This window comes from Hylobates moloch, unplaced genomic scaffold (assembly GCF_009828535.3).
Source record: "Hylobates moloch isolate HMO894 unplaced genomic scaffold, HMol_V3 SCAFFOLD_24, whole genome shotgun sequence".
Classification (NCBI taxonomy): domain Eukaryota; kingdom Metazoa; phylum Chordata; class Mammalia; order Primates; family Hylobatidae; genus Hylobates; species Hylobates moloch.
Genome location: NW_026652299.1, coordinates 29,997,385 through 30,023,556, shown reverse-complemented (window position 1 = coordinate 30,023,556; position 26,172 = coordinate 29,997,385). Strand labels below are relative to the sequence as shown.

The 26,172-nt window shown below is 39.3% G+C and overlaps 1 protein-coding gene across 1 annotated transcript in view; it reads right to left on the bottom strand.

The window, feature by feature from the left end:
* The window catches only part of CNTNAP5 (contactin associated protein family member 5), an 879,440-nt gene that overhangs the window by 347,517 nt on the left and 505,751 nt on the right, over nucleotides 1–26,172 (bottom strand). Inside the window, exon 11 of the mRNA XM_032145556.2 lies at nucleotides 7,170–7,276. Within this exon, the coding sequence (XP_032001447.1) occupies nucleotides 7,170–7,276 (107 nt within the window). The remainder of the gene's footprint in view (nucleotides 1–7,169; nucleotides 7,277–26,172) is intronic.

Sequence of the window (26,172 nt, the reverse complement as noted above, 5' to 3'; positions counted from 1 at the left end):
TTATATTAAAAAAAAAAAAGAAACTGATGAACAAAGCAAACAACAAACAAATATTAGCAACCCAATCCTCAACACTAAAATGAAACCAACAAACTGTGGCTGGCTCTTAGTTGGCCAGCAGAGAAGTAAGTTCCTTCTCAATTCATTATCTGCATTTTCTACTCTGGCTGCATTTCCTGCATCTCCTTCCTGCCTCCCTCATTTCATCTTCAATTCTAGTTATGCCAGGTGTCTCATAGCCTCCACTTTGTTGCTTGACATTCATGTCACTTTGCCTTTGTTCATGGAGCTCACTCTTCTTGCAAGGCCATTGTCTGTGCTCTTCATCTTTCTCATCCCTCAAATCTCTGCTCAAAGGTCAATTATTTTGAGCACTTTCTCACTTTCTCAAGAAAGTAACAATGCTCTTGCTACAGTAACTTGACATTGCTATGTGCACATGCCTCATAAGTTCATTTATTTGTTTTTGTATACATCAAAGAGTGGATATCTACTGTGTGTCAGGGATTAGACCAGAGGCTGGAGACCCTGGGAAGATTCAGATATCATCCCATTCTTATGGAATTTCCACTAAGAGCACACTGAATTATCTTTTTCTGCTTAATCTTCTGTCTCACCATTTCTGTAATAGCCTATATACCACCAAAGCCTTGAATGTGACTGGTACAAGTATAAGTAAGGCATGTTTTCTCACCTAAATAGGTTTATACTCTCAGTAGGTAGTTGACATAACTACATGCAGTCAAAGGACCATATACCTACTGTTAAAGCAAGTGTTGTCCCTCTGCAGTGATTACTATAGCATCTGATAGCCAGATGACTTGATATGCTTCAAATCAATACATGGCTATTGACTTCCCCATAGAAGAAGCACTACATCAGGCTTGGAAGAGGAAGAAAGCTGACATCCTTCTGCAAAGCTGAAAAATGAGCTAAAGGGCATTGTTAAGATGTCAGAGAGCCTACACTGTTGAAAAGGGATTGGCAAAGGCTGAGAAATGGTGAAAAGACCCTGAACACATGTGAGTGTCATCAGACATAAACATCGAGAAGATCAAGGACAAGTGCTTGTATCACTTACTGGATCTGTTCAATGTGACAGTAATCATTAAATTCACAGTTCAATGAATCAGATGTACTTTCAAAAAGTACTTGTTGAATGAAAAAATAGAATTCTGTGGAAGCAAACTGATTCCTATAATACAAGTCATCTGAAAAAAATCTCTTTTTTTAATCTGGAACTCACGATGAGGGTCAGTAATAATCTCTATTTTAATATGCCACTGCGTTAGTAAAAGTACATGTAAAAAAGTTTTATAAGTTGTAGTAAACAATAATGGCAGAGAAGGGAAAACAAGATCTCAGAAAGTAGTGATCAGAGTGTAAACTGTAATAAGAGTTTAGGAAAACAAGTTGGAAATATGAATCAAGATTCTTAAAACTATTGAGAACTTTTGACTCAATAAAGCAGTTTCTGAGGTTTGTTTAAGTAAGCCATAGAACCTGTGGTATTAGAAAAAATATATACATATTTTTTTCTTTTGAGACGGAGTCTCGCTCTGTCGCCCAGGCTGGAGTGCAGTGGCGCAATCTCGGCTCACTGCAAGCTCCGCCTCCCGGGTTCACGCCATTCTCCTGCCTCAGCCTCCCGAGTAGCTGGGACTACAGGCGCCGGCCTCCACGTCAGGGTGATTTTTTGTATTTTTTAGTAGAGACGGGGTTTCACCCTGTTAGCCAGGATGGTCTCAATCTCCTGACCTTTTAATCCGCCCGCCTCCACCTCCCAAAGTGCTGGGATTACAGGTGTGAGCCACCGCGCCCGGCCAGAAAATATTTAAATACAAAGATGGTTAACATGGTGCTGGTTACAATAATGAATATTTGGAAACAAAACAGATCCTCTGCCTCTCCCACCAAAATCGGAAAGACAAAGAAAAATATTAAGATGGTTTAATATAGAAACAAAAACATCTTGGGCTATTTATTTTGGTGTTATTAAAATAATTTGGAGTTATTAAAATAATATTTATAGGTGTTACAGAAGCATGTGAAAAGCTCTGGTTATAGTAGTAAGTGTGCTTCAGTATTCTCTAGGGGAAAGTGCTTTATAGGAATCCCATTTGGCCTTCAGGAATGAATGACTAGTGCAATTGATGTTTTCTTTTTTTGAGCCAGGCAAGTTCTGCATTGTCCCAGAACACAGCATATATATGTCTACTATCATGTCTTAGCCCTTGACAGTCTGTTTTCAACAGACCTCCCTTTTCCTTTTGTCTATTTCAATTTTAGATGTCCTCCAAGTCATTCTACTTCCTTCCATAATGCTTTCATGATTATTCTAGAACACAAAAACTTTCTCATCCCTCAGTCTTCTAGAACTGTATTTTCAAGTATGATCTCACACTATTCTACTGTGTCTTAAGCAATATAAAGGAGGTCATAAATGTCCCATCACCAAGTTTGTAATATAGAGGTTTGCAAATGCCTTGCTTGTTTGAAGGAAGAAATAAGATGCAGGATTTAGCTTCTGGCATCAACAGGCAGATTCCCTTGGCTTAAAGCCCAATCTCTACTATTTACTTGATATGAGACCTTGTGAAATGTACATAAGCTTTCTGGGCCTCAATGTTCTCATCTGTAAAATGGAGATAATAACACTATGCATATCCCTTTATTGTTATGTTGTAATGATATCTATCTATGCCCTAATATCCCACAATCAAAAACCTGCTTCTTTTTATCTTAATTTGAATTCTTAATAAAGTAGATATGACATACCAAGACCAAAATATACCCTGAGTACTTAGAAGCTTGGTTTTGATTATACAGGCTTCTGAACTTGCACGTTATATTCAACTAATAACCATGGTATCTATCTCTGGGAGTCGGAAGGCATTGAACATTGGTTGGGTTGCCAGGAATTGATCTGGCGGACTGCAAACACTGTTTTTATTCAGTTGCTCCTGTGGAGAATAGGATACCACTTTGGGAGAAATTTTCTAACCATAACAACTTACAAACATCATATAATAGTCTCCAATGGCACTTTATGGGGTAGGTTTCCTCTTCATATGGGAAAGCTGCCACAGATTGGACAGAAATTGCCCACACATTCATCATCTTTTTCTTAGAAAGGTAGTTTTGAATGATGTATGTTTGAAAAGTGACCAAATTAGCATATCCAAGTCCCTTAACTATCATCAGGTAAGGATAAAAAAATTAAGACAGACTGAAGATATCTCTACTTTCGACAGCAGCATGTTGTGTCTACACATTTTGGGAATTTCCATTTTGTTATTCTTTAGTGAGTCCGTTGTGCCCACCTCACCCAGGCCCTCTCTTATCCACAAAGGCTGGACAAAAAGAAGTTAATCCCATCTGTCCTAAGTCTGTCCTCTTGCTTCACATTTACTAGAAAGCACCAACAATGAGAGGGAAAATACTATTTCCGAAGAGCTTGACCAAACTAAGAGAATACTCAAGAAATTATTATAAATAATTTATTAATCCAAAGAATTTGTATTTCTTGTTTCAACTGTGGTCAATTCCTTCAGTAAGACATCCCTCAAACACAGCAAGGATTCTGTCATTTCCACAAGTGCAGAATTTCAGGCCTATTTGTTTTTGTTTTTACCAAAGGGTGCCCTGTGTGCCATCTGCACTGCAGAAGCTCTCACCTGACCTGTGAGTGGGACTCATGCTTGCTGAGAGTGAGACACAAGCTTGCTGATGAAATCACTTGGTTTGCAAAATGACTAAAAACAATGGTCCTCATCCAACTGGGGAAGAGGGAAATTAGTTAGAGGGAGGACAAATATTTGAATTGCACAGGGAACCAAGGTGTGCTTGCCAAATGTCACAAATATTCAAGGGATTTTGATTTGTCCTGGCTGAGTGCCCAGAAGCAAAGATAGAGTTTCACAAAGTTGCAGCCTACAATGTAGGCATTGGGCAATTTCACAGAAAAGGAAATAGGAAGGTGTTTAAAAAAATGGTATTTTTAAGGTTTTTGTGTGTTGAGTCTCCTGCTCATCAGGCTTGACAGGGTTCCTTTAAAAATCAGCACTTCACCTCCATTGATTTTCAACTTCACACTTTTTTTTAAAGCTCGACATCTTCTATTTTTAGCCTGATGGATGAAGTAAATTAAAGAAGAACAGTATCCATAGAGATGAACTCTTCAAAAAATTGTTAAATTACTTTTGGAGAAAGTGAGTGGAATAAGCTTTAACAGTCACGGGAATGTTGTAATGTGATTTGGCTGAAATTCGGGTTGCTTTGACTTAAATCTTCATGTTTCCCTTGTCTTGCTATTATATTGATGGCCATTTCAGTTGTCTCTGAACTTGTTACAGCAGCACTGACATTACAATCTGGACGGCCTTATGTGGGTCCTGCAATGTTTCTCTATAGGTATATGGTGTTCTTGGCTATTTGGTGATAATATTTTTGGAACCAGACTTAAAACCTAGAGATCGGTGTTTACTGGGACTTTTAGATAAAAACATGTAATTTTAGCCTTAGATGGACCCACAATAATTCATTAGTTTTTCTTCCTAGGATCTGCAAAAAAATAAAAGGATACCTGAATTGATAAAATCATATACGTATTCACATATAAGAACTAGGTAAAGGCCGGGCGTGGTGGCTCATGCCTGTAATCCAGCACTTTGGGAGGCCAAGGCAGGAGGATCACAAGGTCAGGAGATCAAGACCGTTCTGGCTAACAGGGTGAAACCCCATCTCTACTAAAAATATAAAAAAATTAGCCGGGCATGGTGGTGGGTGCCTGTAGTCCCAGCTACTCGGGAGGCTGAGGCAGGAGAATGGTGTGAACCTGGGAGACAGAGGTTGCAGTGAGACCAGATTGCGACACTGCACTGCAGCCTGGGCGACAGAGCGAGACTCTGTCTCAAAAAAAAAAAAAGAGGAACTAGGTAAAATTTAAATTCAATCTCCATTATTCTATTGTTCTTTTCACTGTTCTGAATTTCTTTTTAATTGTATTTTTATTTTTAATTTTTGTGGGTTATAGTAGGTGTATATGTTTATGGGGTACACGAGATATTTTGGTACCAGCATACAATGCATAATAATCACTTCATAGAAAATTGGGTATTCATCCCCTTAAGCCTTTATCCTTTGTGGTATGAACAATCCAATGATACTCTTCTAGTTACTTTGAATTCTAAATTTGTCAGTAGAAAAGTTTTAATAAGATATGTTTTATAAAGCCAAACAATATTTTTTTGTTTCTGCAGGCAACTAACAGCAATAACCACATCACTCCCTGATGACCAGTGGACTAGTGGACTAGTTCTTCTCTAATTTGATCAAACTTCCCTATGGACATCATCAGTGAATCCTGCTTTGAAGGAATGGAAGAGGCTAAGAAATGGCTGAGAGGTCTTTTAAGATGAGAATATCAATGTTACTTATCTTTGCTCAGTCTGGTTCCAGCCCTATTGGCGTCTACCGTGTTCTTTCTGCATCCCCAAGTGCCAGCCCAACAACAGCAGGCACTTAAGAAAAACTGGCAAGAACTGTCCCTGAGTGATAGTTCTCACTGGAGTCCTCAGAAGAGCTCCAGGCCTTGGCTGTACTCTTATGTTTAGAAAATGTTTATCTCACCCTTCTACCTTCTAAGCCAATTTCAAATTTCTAATTTTTCATGAAATGCTCTACAATTCCAGACAGTGATTTCAGAATTACCTTTCTCAATCACACTTATAGTCCATAGTTGGGCATACATTTCTCTGACTGGCAAACTTTCTATACTTTTTCATGTGTTTCCCCCAACCCATGGTCTCAATAAGACTATACAATTATAAAAATCAGGGCTGGGCTGAGCACAGTGGCTCACGCCTGTAATCCCAGGGCTTTGGGAGGCTGAGGCAGGTGGATCAGTTCGAGGCCAGCCTGGCCAACACGGTGAAACCCCATCTCTACCAAAAATACAAAATTTAGCCGGGTGTGGTGGCGTGCACCTGTAATCCCAGATAGTCAGGAGGCTGAGGCGGGAGAATCACTTGAAACCAGGAGGCGGAGGTTGCAGTGAGCCAAGATCGTGCCACTGGACTCCAGCCTGGGCAACAAGAGCAAAACTCTCTCTCTCAAAAAATTTAAATAAATAAATAAATAAATAAATAAATAAAAAATCAAGGCTCATCTTCTTTATTTGTTTTCTATCCCTCACTCCTTATCCTGTGTACACCCTAGCCTACCTCTGTCTCCCCTCTTATCCCTCCTCCTCACCTTCAGCACCCTCCAGCTATCTGGAACTATTTGAAAATTCCAATTTTCCACAGAGCAGAGGACCCCTGTGCTTTATGTCTCCATTTGTTTCTTTGCTTCTGAGTATCCTTTTTCTTTCTTTCTTTTTTTTTGTTTCCTCCCATATTTCTACAACAAGATCAGCTCAGGTCTTCTATTTGAAGTCTCCCTAACATTGGGGTTGACAGGCAGTCATTAGCACTTACCACCAATATTCAGGTTCTGTTTTCTCCCATTCCATGGTAAGATTGCACTTCAGCACCTATTGAAGTTGGGTGTGCCCACGTGGCTTTATTTGGCCAATAGAATGTGAGTGGAAATAATGTTTGCTACTTCCAAGTAGAAGCTTTGAAAAGCTAGCGCATGCTTCCCTATGCTTCCCTCCCTGTGTTTCCTCTTACTACAGCAATCTTCCAGATAATACAACTTTGTTACCATCTAAGAACAAGGACAAGGTGGAAGAAGGGCCTCTGTCATGCATGATGGGCATGTGACACAGGCACGGCATGGACCTTGTTACTTAGACCACAGAGATGTTAGCTTGTTTATTATAGCCACCTAACAACTCACCAAGGCAATGCAATTGACTTAATAGCTCCCTCTTGTGTGCCTACAGCCCCTTCCCTTGCTTCCACCTTAAACTTATTCAACTGTACTATCATGATCTCATTTCCTGTCTGTCTTGCTGGTAGACCATAAACTCCACAAGAATATGGCTTATATCCATGCATCCTCTGAGCCCAACAAAGTGTTTGGAATATAATAACCTCTTAAAACACACATTCTGAATGAGTGAATAAAACATGCCTGCCCCATGCTAAACAAATCCTGAAGTTAACAATGGTATTCCTGGAGTTTTGTCCATCCCACCAGGGGCAAATGATCAATCTACTCACAGTTGTGGCAGGTGGCACCAGCGTAACTTGTGTCACTGCAGTTACAATAGAAGGTAGTCCAGGACTGGGAGCAGCTTCCTCCATGTTCACAGTAGTTTGGCAAACACCTAATGAAAGAAAACATAAATGAAAAGAAAATAAACCAAATCATTTGGCAGAAAGGGGAAAGCAAAAATGTCTCATATCCAACTGCCTCAATTAAGAGTAGATACTGATTTGCTATACTCCCATACCTAAGGCAGATTGAATGACATCAAAATAGTATGAATATTACAGTTTTAGCACAAAAGGTAGAATCACCTTGCATTACTGGCAATGAAAGTCTCAAAGCTGATGTAAGTATTTAAGTTAAGGATGTTAATATTGAGGCAAATTCATGTTGACTTAAAGTTAATTTGAAGTGGTCAGAATTTGTAAGGTTTTTCACTTACCAAAAAATAAAATGTATAAAGATAATCATTTTACATTTTTTAATGGTTTTGCATTTTTAAAGAAGAGGCAGATAATTGAGGTCATTGTCCTCATGCTTCTCTTTTGGGGAATGACCAGGTATCTATTTTAAACTGCACAAAGACAACATGAAATTAGAAAAGATGATACTTGTTCATCTAAAATTCAAGGATATTTTATCATTTGTAAAAGTATAAATGCTATCCTTAAAACAAAGGCTTCACTACTTAAGGTCAAAATAATGGCTATTCTGAAAAATATTTTTACCACACACATAAAAAACTCCATAAAATATTTATATAATTTGAATCAGCAATCACACTGAGATGACCCTGTCTTAAGGCTATTGTTCGAAATATGAAAAATATATATGCTAATTAGTGTTATTCACAATGATGCCATTCATAATAGTGAATCAACGTAAGTGTCCAACATTAGAAAATTACTTAGGAAATCTGTAGTACATAAAATTAATAGACTATCATAAAACTACAACAAATGATGTGGACAAACATGATTATAACAGACCAGGACTGGATTAAGTAAAAGTTTAAGATACGAAGCATGAACACCACAAAATAAAACACAGCCTTTATAAATTTCAAAAATAGTGGAAAGGAAAAATCTTTAGACTTAGTCAGGCTAATGGGAGTGGAGGTAACATTTATTTCTTCCGGACAGAAATCAGACTTTAGGGAGACATGTATCTGAGTTCAAATCCCATTTACTACGTGGTGCCTTTGGGTTCTTCGCACCTCATATACTGCCGCCATTAAGAGATAACCTGGCTGGTGCTCAGTAAATGTAGTGAATAAAATTAAGAGTAAAAACAATGATACATACCATAATTTTTGAAAACAATCTTTACAGGGCCTGAGATAGTATAGGAAAATAAATTCCACGAATTTAAAAAGAGAGAGGGTGCAAGCAGTGAAGTTACAGAAGTGGTATATAATACAATAAATGGGTTCATTGTGAAACCACTAAGAATCTGAGGCAAGCAAAAGTAAGATGATTTACTCTGACTGCTCTATATAGGTAGGAAAGCCTCTAGCAATGATTGTTTCAAATCCCAGAAACTAATATTCCTGCATATGTTCAGACATATTATTAGAAATTTTCTGCTCAGCACAGCAAACATACAATTGTGCTGACGGGGCTTATGTTTGGGAAAAGCTTGTTGATAACTTTATGGTATTCAACGATAGCCTAAAGTACAGGAAAGATTTAAATAAAGGACCCATAGTTTTGCTATGGGATGTATTCACACAAAACAACCAACCAAACAAACAAACAAAAAAGTGGTCCTCTCTCTGTTCAAATTCTACCTCTCCTCTTTATTCCCACCCATTCTCCTGGTCTTGGTGGACAGCAGAGGCCACAGGCTTTTCTCTTGGGTAACTCAGAGATCCTGTCCTGCTCTATGCCTGTGCTGGGAGGGAAGTTCCAAAAACTTAGAGCCTTGATATCCTCATCCAAGTAAGGATTTCTTTCTCCAGGCATGTCCTGAGGAGATCCTGGGGGGCTAGCACTGTTTTGAATGCCCCGTGTCCCCACACCCTGTTTTCTTTCACATCCCAGCATCTCCCTGCTTCTGAAATACTGCTTCTTCTGCAGTTTACCTTTTGCCATAATTTCCTCTTCTGAAGCTGCCCAGTTTTTCCGTGACCTTTCCACACCTCCTTTTGCCCCATCCCATCCCCCTCCCCACAGCACACACATAAACACAAACAGAGATTTCCATAATGAGCAAATCATAGTATTATTGCTGCCCTCCCTCAACAAAAAAAGAAATTGCCTTAAGAAACAAAAACTGAGCAAAGCACACTCAATAGGTGCTTATTCTGTAGTTTTTTTGTTTTGGGCCCCAAGAAAGTTCAGGGTTGCCTTTTTTTGGTGGCTGAAACTATAAAATAAAAAACCCAGATGTTCTCAGTGGTCATGTTTTGAGACACAAGAAAATTTGTCTGCAGTGAAAGAGAGACAGAATAAACGAAAAATATGCTGACATGCAGCATGCAGCAAAAACGGGAGATGCCAAAACTGTGTGGTCGGTCTCTGCTGTTCTTGAGACTTCATTGCACCCATGAACTTCCTGAGGGCTGGCTATTTTCATCTATATTGGATTCTGTGAAATAGCCTAACCCTTTTCCAGAAAAATCCCCAACGCAATTAGGCTAGTCCGAGCTGGGATTCTCTTGCTTTCAACTAACAGAATTTTAACTTTGGGTAGGAAAGAAGAATCCTGTAATTCCAAAAAGAAAAAGAAACATTTTCTGCACTTTAATTTTTTTTTTTTTTTTAAATGGAGTCTTGCTCTGTCACCCAGGCTGGAGTGCAGTGGCAAGATCTCAGCCCACTGCAACCTCCGCCTCCTGGGTTCCAGCAATTCTCCTGCCTCAGCCGCCCAAGTAGCTGGGATTACAGGAGCCTGCCACCATGCCCAGCTAACTTTTGTATTTTTAGTAGAGATGGGGTTTATCCATCTCTACTACAGGTTGGCCAGTCTGGTCTGGAACTCCTGACCTCAGGTGATCCACCCACCTCGGCCTCTCAAAGTGCTGGGATTACAGGCATGAGCCACATGGCACCTGCCCCACTTTAAATATTTTTAAAACGAAAGATTACAAAATCTACTTCGGCATGTAGGGAGAAGGGTTTAGGGGAAAGCTCTAAGAAATATCTGGGCACTTAGAACACATCTTTAATATGCCTCACACCGACCTTGTTTTGCAGTGATAAACTCAATTTACCAATAAAAATGTAGAAACTGCATTTTTATTAACTTACTAGAAACTCATTTGTCTATGGTCACTTAGAAAAACCAATGATGCATTCCTGGAAGGGTAAAAGAGTACTTGAGCAAGGAAAAATCTAGTTTTCCCAGAATGAGAAAGAAAAAATAATAATAAATGAGCACTAGTAGAGCTGCCTTCAAGCTTGGTTCATTTTGGTTCAATGCACACTGTGATTAGAAAAACTCATCTGTAAAGTAGACGCTTGAGATAAAAGATGCGTGACACCAATTTTCTTATTTAAAAGGGGCAGTTTTATGAGTATAATTTCCATATTCTTTAATCAGCTCATTTTAACTGGGCTTTTGTTTCTTTCTCTGTCTGTGTGGCATAAACTGAGCATCGAAGACATTAATCCAGAAAAAGACCCATCACAGAACTGGGAAGTGAAAAGAGTGAATTAAGCGTGAGGGCACTCACTCTTTTAGGTGTAAGGCTCTTAATCCAAATTGCTAGGAGATAAACACACTGAACATCTGTCTTCTAAAATCCTAACGATATTGCATCTATAACTGCATCTGGATGGATGTGACTTCCTTTGATGCACAATGTTTAACAAAGAAAGCTTTCAGCTGGACACAATGGCTTTCCTCTTACTCCCCAAAGCCCTGGTGATGTGTCCCAGGAAAAACTCAGATAATGTGGCAGACACATTGGAAGCTGTTAGCCTCTGTATAAAAGCATTGTCTTAAGGGAAATGAGATAAAGGGTTGAAAGAATGAGAAGAGATACGAGTGAAAGGAGAAAAAAAAAAATCAGAGGGTTAAAAGTCTTTATAATGTTTATCCAAATAAAAAATTCTTCCAAAAGAGAAGGATCATTGTGAGGTGGGGCTATTGACAATCCAGGTAATAGGTAAAGTGAAAGGTTTATCTAGAGTGGTCCATGGACCTAAGCTCACAGTCCATCCTACAGAGGTACATGGTTTGGGCCTCAAGGTGGTTGTTTTGTACTGTGTTTGGCTGTTCATGGGAAATATGAAGAAACAGAGTATTTCTCTTTAAAGGCAAATGCACAGCAATGGAGACAGCCAAACAAACTGCTTCAGAGCATAGATAAGATTTTGTAGGATGTTGCGAGATTGAGCCACTTGGTAGACTAGAGACAGACATTTCTGAGTATGTAAACCGGAGTCCAATTTCAAGTATCCTGGCAAGCACACTTTCAGCAGAACATGCTCTCTCTAGGTCAGCATTAGGAAGAACAAAAGGACGCCCACAGCTTTCCTTCAGGAAGATCAGAGTGGTTATTTCTCTGTAACTTAGCTTTAACTGGGGCCGGGCTGAAGTTTCCAGCTGGAGTGGATGAGGCCTGGGAAAAGTGTGATGTCAAGACAGTTCAGGGAAATGCAGTCTGTCAGTTTGTTTTTAATTTGGAGAGTTTCACAGAAGAAATATGAATTTTTGGCTTCTTTTAAAGCAAAAATAAGATTACTGAGCAAAGTCAAAGCAAATCTCACGGCTACACACCAGCGACTTCAACGTTTAGATTTGAGTTCGCTCTTCACTCGTGAACTCCAGACTCCTCTACACAGCTGTCTTCTGTACAGCTCCACGTGGGTGTCTAACAGATATTCCAAACTTTGTGTACCCAAACTGAACTTTCCAATCTCCTCCCTCACCCTGCCCCCACCACTTGCTTCACCTGTGTTCTTCACTATCACAGTTGATGCCAAAACCCTCCTTACCAGTACCCACGTTCTTAAACTTGAAGGTCCTCTCCTTCTCTCATAGCCTATATCCAAGATGTGAGCAATTCCTGCTGGCTGGGCCTCAGAAGCTGTCCTGAATCTCACCACTTACCACCCCTCCTCTGATGCTGCTCTGGTCTAAGACACAAGCATCACTCACTAGAATAACTGCAATTATCAACTAACCGGTCTCCCAGCTTCCATCCTTGGCCCCTTCAGTTAATTCCCAACACAAGAGCAAGGGGGACCCTCTAAAAACCTAAGGCAGATCATTTTAAATGCCTCTCCTCTGGCTCCCTATTTTATCTAGGGTAAAAGCAACATCCTTAAAATGATCTTCCAGTTCTTATTGATCTGCTCTCCTTAACACTCTCAACTCACCCCTACTCTTTTCCCTTTTCTACACCTGCTCCAACCATGTTGACTTTGTTGTCCCTAAAGCACACCAGGAAAGCTCCCTTGTCAGGGTTCTTGCACTGGAATTCCCTCTACCCAGAGCATTTTTCTGCAGATGTCCACATGCCCCTTGTGTCCGCTCGTGTTCCTGCCCAAGTGTCACCTTCTCAAAGCGGCCTGTCACCATCATGTTATTTAATGTGCAAACCTTCCTCATTGTTTCCATGGAATCTCTTTTCCTGCTATTTTTTTTGTCTTTAGCATGTACTATCTTCTAACACACTAGATACTCTGCTTATCTATCAGTTTATGATTCAGTGTCTGTCTCTCTGAAAATGAACGTTAGCTCCATAAGAGCACTACTTGTTGTCTGTTTGGTCCACTGACGTACCCAAAGTAGTAAGCAAGGTAGGCACTCTATAAATTGTTGTAGATTGAGTGAATGAATGACAGACATTTCTGGGGTGCAGCCCTCTGTTAGCTAAGCCTGTTCAGTTTGTCACAGCCTCACTGGCCTTCACCCATTTACTATTACCTGCATGCACCTGAGCAGCACAATCAGAGCTCAGTAGGAAAGAGGGCAGGCAAAGGAGCCTCACTTTTGTTTTTTTTTTAAGAGGTGAGAAAACAGTAACACAAGGAAAAAGAGCCTTCTTCTGTGCAGCCACAGGCAAGGAGCAATTGAGAGAGGGAAGAGAAACTCAGGTTTCTCTGAGTGGAGAAGTAAGATAGAGACCATGAATTGGATGTTCTTTAGTGGCCACTTAGGGATGCAAGTCAGTAATGCAATTCCTTTTGATTACTTATGTCCATTGAGCTATATTTTTGGGCCCTAACAACTTTATTGCTTAAGTACTTAGAAAGATAATTGTCCTCTAATTGGATCAGAAGCAGAACCCTTATGCATGATGCAACTTAGAGCTTTTTTTTTTTTTTTTTTTGAGCAGAGGGCAGGCAGTAGAATATCTAGCATTCCTGATAAAATCTTTGTACAATTTTGATAGATTTTCCTGAGATAAAAAGTCTGCTGAAAAATTCAATTTACCCATCCAGCTCACTTTGATCCTTGTTACCTTTAACCAAACCTGACTTTCCGATCTCCTCCCTCACCCTGCCCCCACCACCTGCTTCACCTGTTTTTCGCTATCACAGTTGATGGCAATACCCTTCTTACCAGTATCTAGGTCCCCAAACTTGAAGATGCTCTCCTTCTCTCATAGCCTGTATCCAAGATGTGAGCAATTCCTGCTGGCTGGGCCTTCAGAAGCTGTCCTAACTCTCACCACTTATCACCCCTCCCCTGATGCTCCTCTAGTCTGAGCCACAAGCATCTCTCACCAGAATAACTACAATTTTCAGCTAACTGGTCTTCCAGCCTCCGTTCTTGACCCCTTCCATTAATTCCCAACACAAGAGCAATGGGATCCCATAAAAACCTAAGGCAGATCATATTTTAAAATACAATAACCTTAAACTAGCCTTATGACTATCTTAATAATTTTTAACCAAACATTTTTTTTTTTCCTTCCTAGTCTCCTACAAATATCTCCACCAAGAGGAAATTTTGATCTTGGCTTTCTTTAAGGCTTTTCCCTTTATGTGCTCACAATCACATCTGGGATGTTGCTTTAACAGTATTATTTCCCCTGTTTTACAGATTTAAAAAGTGAGACTAGATGAGGGTGAATAACTTGTCCAAGTACAAAGCGACAGAGTGAGGAAGGTGAAGCATACTACCTGTCACTGAAGGCTATACTCTGGAGCACTGCACATCCTCCTTCAAACAAATGCCAGATCATCTCCCTAAAAGTGATACCTAAGCATACATCTGAGGCATCACTTCTGCCAAAGTGATGGGTTGGGGGCTTTGCATATTTTCTCCACTGATTCCAGACACTGTTATGCAATGTGGAGTTGTCAGTTTAGATTTTTTTTAAAGATATTTTTGGTAGGAAAAGGAATCTTAATACGACAAATGGATTAATTGGAAATAAAATTACACTAAAGAAAAAATATGTACGTTTGCACAATTAACATAATGATATAGAATTTATTCTACAAATTCCCAATGGGAAAGGAAGATGTCACTTCTATTTTCAATCCCTCTTCGCTCCTAGTTTGTGAAATCTTTAAAATAGGTTAACCCAGAAGACAGCCTTTGCCCCGTCCTGCTCTTGTAGTTTACAATTTTTGCACATGACAGAGAGTTTTTCTGTGTCCTGAGCCTATGTAAGTTAACATGGTTACTTCCTCGTTTTTACTACTAATGTCAGAAAATTTTAGACTCTGCCTGCTTTTAGTAGAAACACGTTATTCGTTATCATTGCAAGCCAAATAAAGTCATTTAAACTACCAAACTTTTTATTGCGAAACTTAAGTTGTATAATCCCACAAGTACAGAAAAATGTAAGAGTTCATCAATGTGTATTAAGCAAATGGAAAACTCATTGAGGATCCATATTTGGTCTTTGAATCCAGTGATACAGTCATATGGGTTTCATGGTCAGCCAACTGTGGATGTTATGGAGCCCTTGTCTGAGCTTCCACACTTAGGGTCCAAAATGCTCCACCAGAGTCACCAACATTGACAGCCTCAAATTTTCATCACTTAGCACGTTACATGTCTTCCTTAGGCATGCAATTTTTAAGCCCAGAAGTTTCCAAATTCAGTATCAAAAGTTTAAAATAATCAAAACTATGGTATGAATGTTTTTGGGTAAAGAAGTTTGGTGCTGAAAGAGAAAAAAAGATCACAAAACTGGTCCTGGACAGAAACTTCTGTGTGATGTAATTTTCACTTTTCTCAGAAAAAATTAGCATTCCCAAGTTAAAAAAAAGTACTGGAGCATATTTCTGATGAATTTTAACAGGGTTAAGACTCAGTATCAGTTGACAGTCTTAGGAAGAACCTTACCCTTAGAATCTTAATGTCTTACGTTAAGTCATGAAGTCTAATAATCATTGAGTTTTTAATTTTTAAATTTTTCTAAAAACATTAGGTCTAACAAGGAATATCTCATTTTTCTTTTCTCTCATAAAGGTCCCCTGCCAAGAGTGAATTTTTGAATTGGCCTGCTCTAGTTCTTGTCTCTTGTAGGAAGATTATAATAAAACTTTGAATATATTTTAATAGTCCTTTTGTATTTGTAGTTTTTAAGAGAATTTGGCCTATTTGAGTATAATTCTTGTAAACTTCAATTTAAAACGTGTAAGGCTGAGCTCAGTGGCTCACCCTTGTGATCTCAGCCCTTTAGGAGGCCGAGGCAGGAGGATTGCTTGAGGTCAGGTGTTCAAGATAAGTCTGGACAACACATGGAAACCCTGTCTCTACAAAAAAATTCAAATATTAGCTGGGTATGGAGGTGCACGCCTATAGTCCTAGCTACTTGAGAAGCTGAAGTGAGAGGATTGCTTGAGCCCAGGAATTTATGGCTGCAGTGGGCTATGACCTCACCACTACACTCCAGTCTGGGTGACAATGTGACAGCCTGTCTCAAAAAAAAAAAAAAAAGAAAGTATGAGACAACTGATTTAGATCCTTAATTGAAATCTTCCTTAGTAAAAAACCTAAGAAAGAAGTTCATTTAAGTTAAATGTTTGTTTTCTGAATATTTAAGTTTGACAAGTGTTTGTCACATTCTGTTTGTTAATTAACAAATCACTGAACTTAGAAAGTTAATAAAATATATGACATACGTAGTTTAAAGTATTTGAAGGTACTTAAATAACTAAATCCAGGATTAAACATCTCCAAAGTTCCCTTAGACTTGATAGCTAGGACCTGCTAGATTTATAAATAGAAAAAGACATTATAAGCTGAATTTTAAAAAAAAGAAAAAAAAACAAGGATTTTAAAATTTTAAGAAAATCGACATCCCTTTTTTAAAACCAAAAATAAACCTTGCTAAAGTCTGCTCTGCATTCAAAAATCATCCTTTGCAGGCACCAGAACACTCCCATCGGCACCTGCCTTGGCTCCCAATTCTGTTCTTAAATCCCACCTTTCACCCTCATATCCCTGGAGAGAACTTCAGCTTCTCCATCAGGCTCTGAACAATGCCCAGAAGCTGACCTTGGGAGCCACTTCCATTTGTTCAATCTGGAGCACTGAATTCTGCCTTTAGTTTCCCTTCCTCTGTCTGTCTCTTTGTCTCCACAATGGTTACCTTTTGGCGAAAATAACAGGTTTTAGATTTAATCTATTTGCCAAGTTGTTCTCCCAAATTCCCTAAACTCCTTAAGTAGTATTTTGATAAATCTGTTCACTCAAAATTGGAAAACTCTGGATTTTATTTTTCTTAATTTGCAAATATTACAGAAAAACATTTTGCATCCTTTTATTTGCAGTTTTTTGATACTGCATAATCAATCCTTTTATTATTTTCCTTATGCATTCTAACTTTTTCTTTTTTTTTTTTTTTTTTTGAAACAGAGTCTTGGTCTGTTACCAAGTCTGGAGTGCAGTGGCACGATCTCAGCTCACCACAACCTCCACCTCTTAGGTTCAAGCGATCTTCCTGCCCCAGCCTCCTGAGTAGCTGAGATTACAGGCATACGCCAGTGTGCTCAGCTAATATTTGTATTTTTAGTAGAGATGGGATTTCGCCATGTTGGCCAGGCTGGTCTTGAACTCCTGATCTCAGGTGATCTGCCTGCCTCAGCCTCCCAAGGTACTGGGATTGCAGGTGTGAGCCACCCTGCCAGGCCCAACAATTTCTTCTTGGAACACATTGCCCCTTTACAGCCTTTGCCAGTGTTCTGTGTTATAATACTTTCTGCTCATGCAGCATATGACAGATATTGCCACAATGCCATGGACACAGTGGCATTTTAAAAACTTAACTTATATATCTGCTTTGACCTAGAATTCTGTTTCTTTCAATAATGTCCCAGAAATACATTTTTACATGTACAAAAACAATGTAAAATTATTATCATTGGTAACAGTTAAAAACATAATTAATGGACAATCTACCATTTAGGGAATGGTTAAATAAATGATGGTACACCCATACTGTAGAATGCTATGAGACATTAAAACAAATAGTACGTCTGTACATAAGGAGATTGGAAAGTCCTTCAATGGACTGGAAAAGTGTTAGCAGTGGTTAACTGTGGGAATATAAGTACCGTCTCACTTTTTGTATATTTCTGCTCATGGTTTTTGCAATGAGTCTGGAAAGAAATGTAGAGATATTTTATTTTAGTTCGTATATGTGCATGTGTGCATATATAAATACACACACAAATGTATAGATATACTCACACATACATATATGTGTGCATGTGTGTGCATGTGTGTATATGTTTGCTATCAGACCATGGTAAAGGGACATTCATGCAGCTGAGGGAGGAAATGGTCTCTAAAAAGAGAGAGTCAAGCTGTCCTAAGGCACATTCTAACCCCAGGAATGAGACCAGCTGGACAAAAGAAGATGTTCAGATATCTGAGGATGGGCAATCCACCTGGAAAGGTGGGCACTGGATATGTATCATTGCCAGTATGTTCAAGGGCCCCATGAGATTCCAGGCCTGTCCTGGTGTCACTGCCTGGATGCAGCTGTCATAGTACCCAAGAGGTGTGTAGTGGGGTCACCTTTTCGTGTGAAGCTCCTGAGACTCAGCGAGTTCCAGATTTCCAGTGAGGGCAGTGTGAACATTTAAACCCAGGTCTAACCAACTGCCCTCTATGTCCCTCATCAAACTCTAGAAATCAAATTAAATGGGGAGGGCCTTTGCTCCTTTGGATAAAGCTCATCTGATAACACACTCCTCATGATCGCCATTCCTTATTGCCCCCTATTGATTCATGTACATTCTAAGTCTCTTGTAAAAATTAAAAGAAAATGGTCCTTTGTCTAAGAAAATAAGCACAGTAGTTAACTGTGTGTGCCCGAGTGCCCATTTTTTATTGCAGTTATTTAGACATATGAACTTTTTAGACACATGCCCACCCCTCTAAAAAAATCTTCAACCTGAACACATCTTGAGAAAATCATCGGTTAAAAGATAAGAGCATAAAAAATATACTCAGTGTACTTAAATAAAAACTTATGGAAATAATTTTTCTTCACTGTTAAATTTCCCTCTTCTCCATTTCCCATAACAGACTGAAATGAATAGGACACCAAATGACAGGCCTTTGAAATTCCCAAATGTTCAGATAAATGATTCTCTATACATGAATCTGAATGTATTTATGCTCCATGGAGTAACCTCCCTTTTAAGGAATTCTCATTCCTTCTTTATACAGTTGAAGGTCAGTTTCAATTTCTATATGCTTTCCTTGGAGACAAAAGAACAAAACATTTCAATAGTCCTCAGAATGCAAGCTGACTAATGTAAGCTGTGTTATGAAGCTCATACATTAAAAATCAGCTAGGTTGTGTTCCTTTGTCTGTTTGCTTTAATTAGCAGCCAACTGCATTGATCTCGTTTTGGTCAGATAGCTTTTCCGAAAGCTTTTGAAACCTATTTCTATGCCTTTCCATTCTAACAATTATCATAATCCCACTTTACCCCCACAGTTGGATCTCCATTATAATTTAAATGTGTCATAATTACAGCAGATGCAGACATTAAGGAATTAAGGGAATAAAAAGAAAAGTGTCAAAAGTCAGTTTCCTAAATTTTCCAGGGTCTAGTTCATGGCAGGGAGTCAATTGCAGATTGTTGCGATGATCCCCAGATAACGGACAAGCAAAGATGATCGAATGAGTTTGCAATGCACGTCAGTGATCCCAGCAACAATGCTGGGGTTCAAGAAGAAGCCAGGCACAAAGGGCACGCATGCCTCTCCCTGCACGGGCCAGTGAGGGCCACTGAACAGAAAAGGGAAAGGTCCTCTCTCTACCTGACCCTGAAGTACTCAGTTCTTCAAAGGCTAGTTCTTCAAAGCAGAGGACATTCAGAATCAAGAAGAATGTATCAGCGTCATCCATACTAACATTGTTAATATGACAAACAACCTGAGCCTGTGAAAATAGTAGCAAGACATTGCTACCTGGGAACTTTAGAAACAAGTCCCCTACCACCAAATTATAAAATAATATATATCAAAAAACTCACAAAGGAAGAGAACTTCCTATTAGCTTTGTAGGGGTCATTTTCACAAAATAGAATATAATTAAATTTCTTTAATCAACCCATTTATCTCAGTGACCTAGAAGTGATCCATCAGAATGGAAATCCACCACAAAACTGACAGAGGGGTTATAGATTTCGTGGGAGAGAAATATGGGTGGGTTAGTCCACCTCACATCTATTAGGAAGAAGGTTTTATGTTCCTTGTACTCACAGGTTTTTGTTCAGCATCATGATCATGATACCTCGGTTGGAATATTGGAGCTATCAGGAAATGCACAGACAGTAGAGCTCTCCAGATTACTATAAGGGTCTTCTTAATTTTAGGACATCACTCAGATTCCACTATGAATAGAAATAATTCTATTACTTGACTCAGTGCTTCTCAAACTTTGGTTAAAATGAAGACCCTGATACAGAGGTTCTGCATTTGTAATAAGCTTATGGGAATGAGAAAACTGCTGGCTCCCAGAACTCACTGAATAGCAAAGTTCTGCACTTCAGTAGAGAGTCATTCTGTAGAGATGGTTCAGAGGGGTTGCAAATTGTGGGGTTTTATTTTTTCCCTTTCCTTTCCATGTTTTCGTCTCTCTTGTCAAATATTTCTAATTATTTTGTAAGTTTTAGGTTAACATGATATCATTTTCAAATGTGTCATGAATCAGGTTTTAACACACTGCACTAGCAATGTTAGTCTTGAGCTCCAGGCTAACTCTGGGGACTTTGATGGAAATCTTTCCCCACCTTCCCTGGGATTCCTGTGAACTTTAATGGGGAATGATGCTACACTGCACTGTCATGTATTATCAGGTCTGCTCAGGCCCACGCAGGTAGAATGGATACAGAGAGGGCATCGCTGCTCCACAGCCCCATCCCCTTAAACCCAGCCATGCTCAGAGACATCTGCATGCTACAAGCTCTTTCCACTGCATAATAATGAAGCAAGAACAAGTGAATGGATGAACATGACGTTAAAATAATAACATGTCATAGCAAGTGTTAGCACTGACTATATATTTATCTGGCTTTTACTTTTCTAAGAAATGCACACGATTCTCAAATTTGAAGTAAAAAAAAGCAATTATACCTACTTTTGAATGCTTCTAGATCAGTCTTATTGAAAAACATCTGCTATTGCAAAACAAGGTATCTAGAACTTCTATCAGTGGGCAGCTCATTTGTGTGAATCAAGATTTTCTCAATATTTAGCAACCAAACCAGAACAGCCAAACAAAATGAATACCGAGGCTAATGTATGAATGCAATTTTTGACGCTCCTCCCCCGGATCAGAGAATTATTTTCATAGAACAGGTCTAGAATTATCTAATTTAATTTTCAAATATTGTATTTATTTGTTATGGATAGAAGTAAAATTTTATTTGATGGAATAAAAAGATTTCACCACATTAAAGTAAAAATGAAAACTACTCATATAGTACGAGCCAAAAAGGACACAGGTTATAATTGGATCCACTAATCTCCCTCTGGATCTTATTATCCCGGCTCCTTTAGGTTTCATTTTCCAATGGAGACTACCACTGTCCAAGCTTGGCCCTTACCGCTATAGTCACTGCCATGGTCTCTAAAACCCATGGACAAAGTGAACAGATACCAGCAGGGCCTGGATTACCCAGGATGCTCATCCATTTTTACATGTCGCAAGATTCTTTAATTTTTGCTTTAAAGGTCATGCAATGAAATTAAAATTGAGCTGGTGTTTGAGAATCAGAGGATTAGGGACTGTGCCCAGAGGCTACCATGTCTGAGCATGGAGGCTGTCGCGATGGAGTAAAGGCTGATCTGGGACCATCCCCTTGTGCCCCAGCTGAGGCACAGCATGACCTCCTTCAGAGGTGACAAGATTCAGTCAAATAGCCCAGGTGTTAGATTAGAGACCCAAGTTTTAATCCCAGTTCCTCCAGTTTCTAGCTCTGTGTCATTTGCAATTATTGATACCTTTCAGAGATTTAGTTTCCCTGTTTCTAAAATCAAGACAAAGCACAATATCTGAATCCTTGTGGGAGTTAAATAAGGTCTTGTAGAATGTAAGTAACTGTGAACTCTTGTTATTTTTGTCACTTATACTTGCAGATGGTTTTGTGACACATAGACTGTGTTTTTTTCTTTCCTGCACTCTTTCCTTTTTTTAACTGTTTTGTTTTTTTTTCCAGTTTGTGGAGAGTGAGATTTGGTTTGCACATTGCTAAGCTCAGTATACTACTCAGCCTGCCTATGCAGATCTGGGATTTCCATTCTCTGTTGCCAACCACAGGAGCTGAAAACAAAGGTTACACTTCATCTTTGTTCATTTAAATTTCATCAGTGTCCTGTCCTTGTGAACAGCAAACCTGGTTTCATGGAGTGAACTGGGCAGCTGCCTCTCCACTTCAGTTCTGATCTTCTTCTGGGGCTTGAGTGGTGAAGGCAGAGAGATCCTAAGCCACACTCAGTGGTAAAGCACAGCCTCGCCATAAAACTGCTGGTGGCCACAGGTTGTTGCTAATGATTGAAACTACTGCTGACCAACAACTTAATTAGCCCCTGACATCGTGCCTGTTCTAGAAATAGATTCTGAATCCAATTTGAGATAAAATGTCACGACCCTTACACATGGAGATTATGGAGAACACAAACAAAAAGGAAAACGCTAAATCCTTCCTTCCACAATTAATGGTTTTTTTCCCCCTTTCAACTTGTTTAGATTCTTCAGCATCTAACTTAAGAGTGTAAAAGATGTGGTCTAAAAAGACTTATACTAATGAAAACCTTAGAAAGAAATGTTGAAAACCCAGTTTAAGCCATTTTAGGAAATGAAAGAGACATGGGCTCAAAGATGCAAGTAAGAGCTGAATGTCTCTAAACAGCAGGAAGAGACACAGCATAGCTTCAGGAAGTGCTGAACCTCAGGGCTTGAATACAACCAGGTTGCTGGCTCCTCCCTGGCCATCTCTTTTCTCTGTGGGTTGATTTCACTCACCCTCCTGCATCCCCGCTTCCTCCTGTGGCAGGACTTGTGGCAGCCAATTGCTGAATCCTGCAGCCTAAGGCTTCTGCTATGAGAAAAGAATCTTACTCTCTAATCTTAAATATGAGAACCCCTGCAAAGGGCTCTGTTTGGCCTGGCTGGACCAGCCACCCTGGCCAAGGCAAGCACTTATGCAAGAATACAGAACTCTTGGAGGTCCACACCATGGGAGATGAATAGGAGCAGCCACCCCAGATACTGACACAACAGGAGCCCCTTGATCAAATCATAGATGGGTTCTAAAGGGCCTCACACAGGAATACACATGTCCCATGCCTTTACTGGCTCTTGGTTTTGCATGAAAATCCTCTTTGTTATTCTAAGCTCAACTTAAGTTCTATCCTGGGAAAGAATTCCCAGAATGAACAATCCACACCACAAAATTCAGTCTTTAACTGCCCATCAACTGTATTTTTATTAAGTTAGTTAAGTTAGAATTAAATGCCATACTGACAGTCAGTTCTTAGATGGCTAAGGTCACTCCTCATTTTGTTTTTAATTTTTCTTTGCGGGGCTTACTCTCTCCTCCTACTCCTATGGCTGATGTAACCTCACTCATCCATCATTCAATGCACCATTTCTCTATTGAGCCCAAAGCCTGCCAGGGAATCTGCGTACTGTCTGATGCCACTATTGCTAGCATTGAGGCTGGTATAAAACTTGCAGGCTGTTTGCTATCTCTAGGGGTTTTAATCGGGGGTGGGGGCTGTAGTAGGGTTGGCAGGGGAAAGACAGAAAGATTCTGCTCCCTCCTTTTTCTTGCTTAATTCTCCCTAAATATTTACACATATAAAACAAAGTTAACTTCTCTACCAGGTGTCAAACTCTGGACTCAGGGTTCTGGACTCGGTGCTAGCTTATCACAATAATTACTTCAATGAATCAATAAAACAATCTTGTAAAACAAGTATCACTATCTCTAGGAAAGGGAGGCTCACAAGTCAAGTGGTCAGTTAAGATCACAGACACTAAAAATGCAGGCTGCAAATTTGTTTGTACAAATCAACAGCACAAGTCCTCCATACTAGAAGGAAAAAGAGGCAGAAGAAGTTACCTTTAAGGGTAAGTGTTTTGTAGAGAAAAGCAGAAAGTGAAGGCTAATGTCTGCTTATGACTGCCGAGTTCTCTTTAATGGTAGCTTTTGAAGCCACGTGGTCTACACTACCAACTACCTCCCAGAGTTGCTGCCCCACTGCCCACAATGAGCAACCCAAGGGGTTCCTGGTGTTTACTGTGATTTATTCACTCTAGGGAAGCATTTCCAAAAGCTCCTTATGTGAATGAGTAGTTTTGTGGAAAGAAGGGCTTCATAGTCATATACCTTTGTAAACTTGTACATAGCTTTCAGTGACTTCCCCCCTTGCACAGTTTATAAGCATGAGGATGCACACTTGCACACACACACACACACACACACGTTGAGAAACCCTGCAGTAAAGAAATACACTTAACTTTTCTTACTCCAGCATTTCTCAAGCTAATTTGAAAAAAGAAATCGTTTTCCACAGACTACCATTAACATTAGGCAGAACTAGAAGTATAGCTCCCCACTGTGCAGGAAAAATTTAGATGAGCCTATATTATGATGAACTCAATAAAGAAATGTCTTTATTTAATCTGCTGACACAATACTTCTAAAGGACTCTTCCACAGGTACCCTGGGGTGTTGGATAAAATGCAGATTCCAACCTCCATTCCAGATGGACTTAATCAGAATCCCTGGGATTGTAGGGTCAAAACAAGTGCATTAAAAGAGCTTTTAAGGGATTTTTATGAATTCCAAAGTTTGAAGCTATCAGTTGGTAGGGCTGAGGTCTAATTTTTAATGTTTTATTTATTTATATTTTAGAGATGAAATCTTACCATGTATCCCAGCCTAATCTTGAACTCTTGAGTTCAAGCCATCCTGCCACCTCAGCCTGCCCAGTAACTAGGACTGGAGGGCTATGCTGCTGTGCCTGGCTCGAGGCTGAATTTTAAAATTATTTGTAAAGCATCCTTATCTTTGAAGAGTGTCCTGGGTTAACATCTGTAGTCTGGTGTAGGTCTTTACGTGACGCCATTTGTGCTAGTATAGAGACTCAGATGAAATCAAAGCCAACTGGGTTTTCCACATGATAAGTCCTGAAATTCACTTTTGACAGATTCCCAGGACCACAGTCACCATGATAATGACTCATGCAAGAAAACTGACAGGAGACTAGTGTGTGATACTAGAATCCCAATTAATAAATATGCGTTAAATGGTATGATTTTCAAAGGGACCAATATTTCCACCAGACTCATCAATATCTTTTCTTCCTTTAGGCTAGCTTCTTAGGTTTGCCAAATATTTGAGGGCTGTGAATTAAGCTTGAAATCAGGACAAGAATAATCACAGAATTTGGGGGTTTCATGCCTCTACTTTGTGATAGGCATTAATCTAAACCCACCCTAGAAAATGAACTCACATATTTTGTTGACCAAGCAGAGTACCTCTTACTCTGAACTACTCAGATTTGAGCAGGTGGCTTTGGGAGTTCTATCAATAACTTCAACATATAGTATGCTACTGGAGATTTTAAAAGTGAAGACTCTTATTTTAGAAAAAAATTAGAAATTAAACCTTACTAAATGGATTTTATTTAGATTACAATGTGTGTTTTTTTTAACATGTATTCTAATTTAGAAGGTAACTTTGAACTGGATAATAGAAACAGCAAAAGAACACTTGATATAGTAAACTTGTCTTCTTAAGTAATACAAAGTTTTTGACATTTTGATCTAGTAATTGTTAAATCACTTATTTGCAAGGATGTTGGGAGAAATTAAGTCAAACAGTGATAAGCCCTTGTCTTCTGATGTAATTGTCTTTGGGAGAAGGGGCTCCATGACAGATAGTGACCATGACCATATCCAGCCTGGGCTGCTAAGGTTGACATTAAATCTGCCACACCAGATCTGAATTTGAAGGCCCAAACCCAATCTTTATACTTAACCTCTGGTGCAGTCCGCTGCTGAACTTACGGATGAGAAAAATGTAAAATCCACAAGTACTGGCCCTAGCAGAGTGTCTAACCCTGCCCTATCCAATACGGTAGTCACTAGCCACATGTGGTACTTAAATCTAAATGTATCACACATTTTGAGTTCTCTATTACCAACAGTAACAAGATGTTAGACAGCATAAAGAAGATCATTTCTATCACCACACAGTGTTCCACTGCACAGTGCTGGTCTAGACAAGTAATATTTGATTCACTGAAGCAATAATTATATTACATTCCTGTAAGCTTTATCAATTATAAGCGGGGATATTCCAACTCAGTCTGAGAAGAGGATTAAGAACTATGGGAGTGTACGATTGATGTTATTTCTATTATTCCCCATTGATGTTGCAACAAAGAATGGGCTTCTTTCTTTACATATCTGATGTTAGGAAGTCTTAATTTAGTTCTTTAGCTAAAATTAGCTTTATCCATTTGATTTTCCTTATTCATAACTCATCTTCTTACCAACCTACTTTTATTTGGCACATTTTTTTCTTTAGAAACATTAGCCTTAGTCCAAGCACTGTCTAGCCT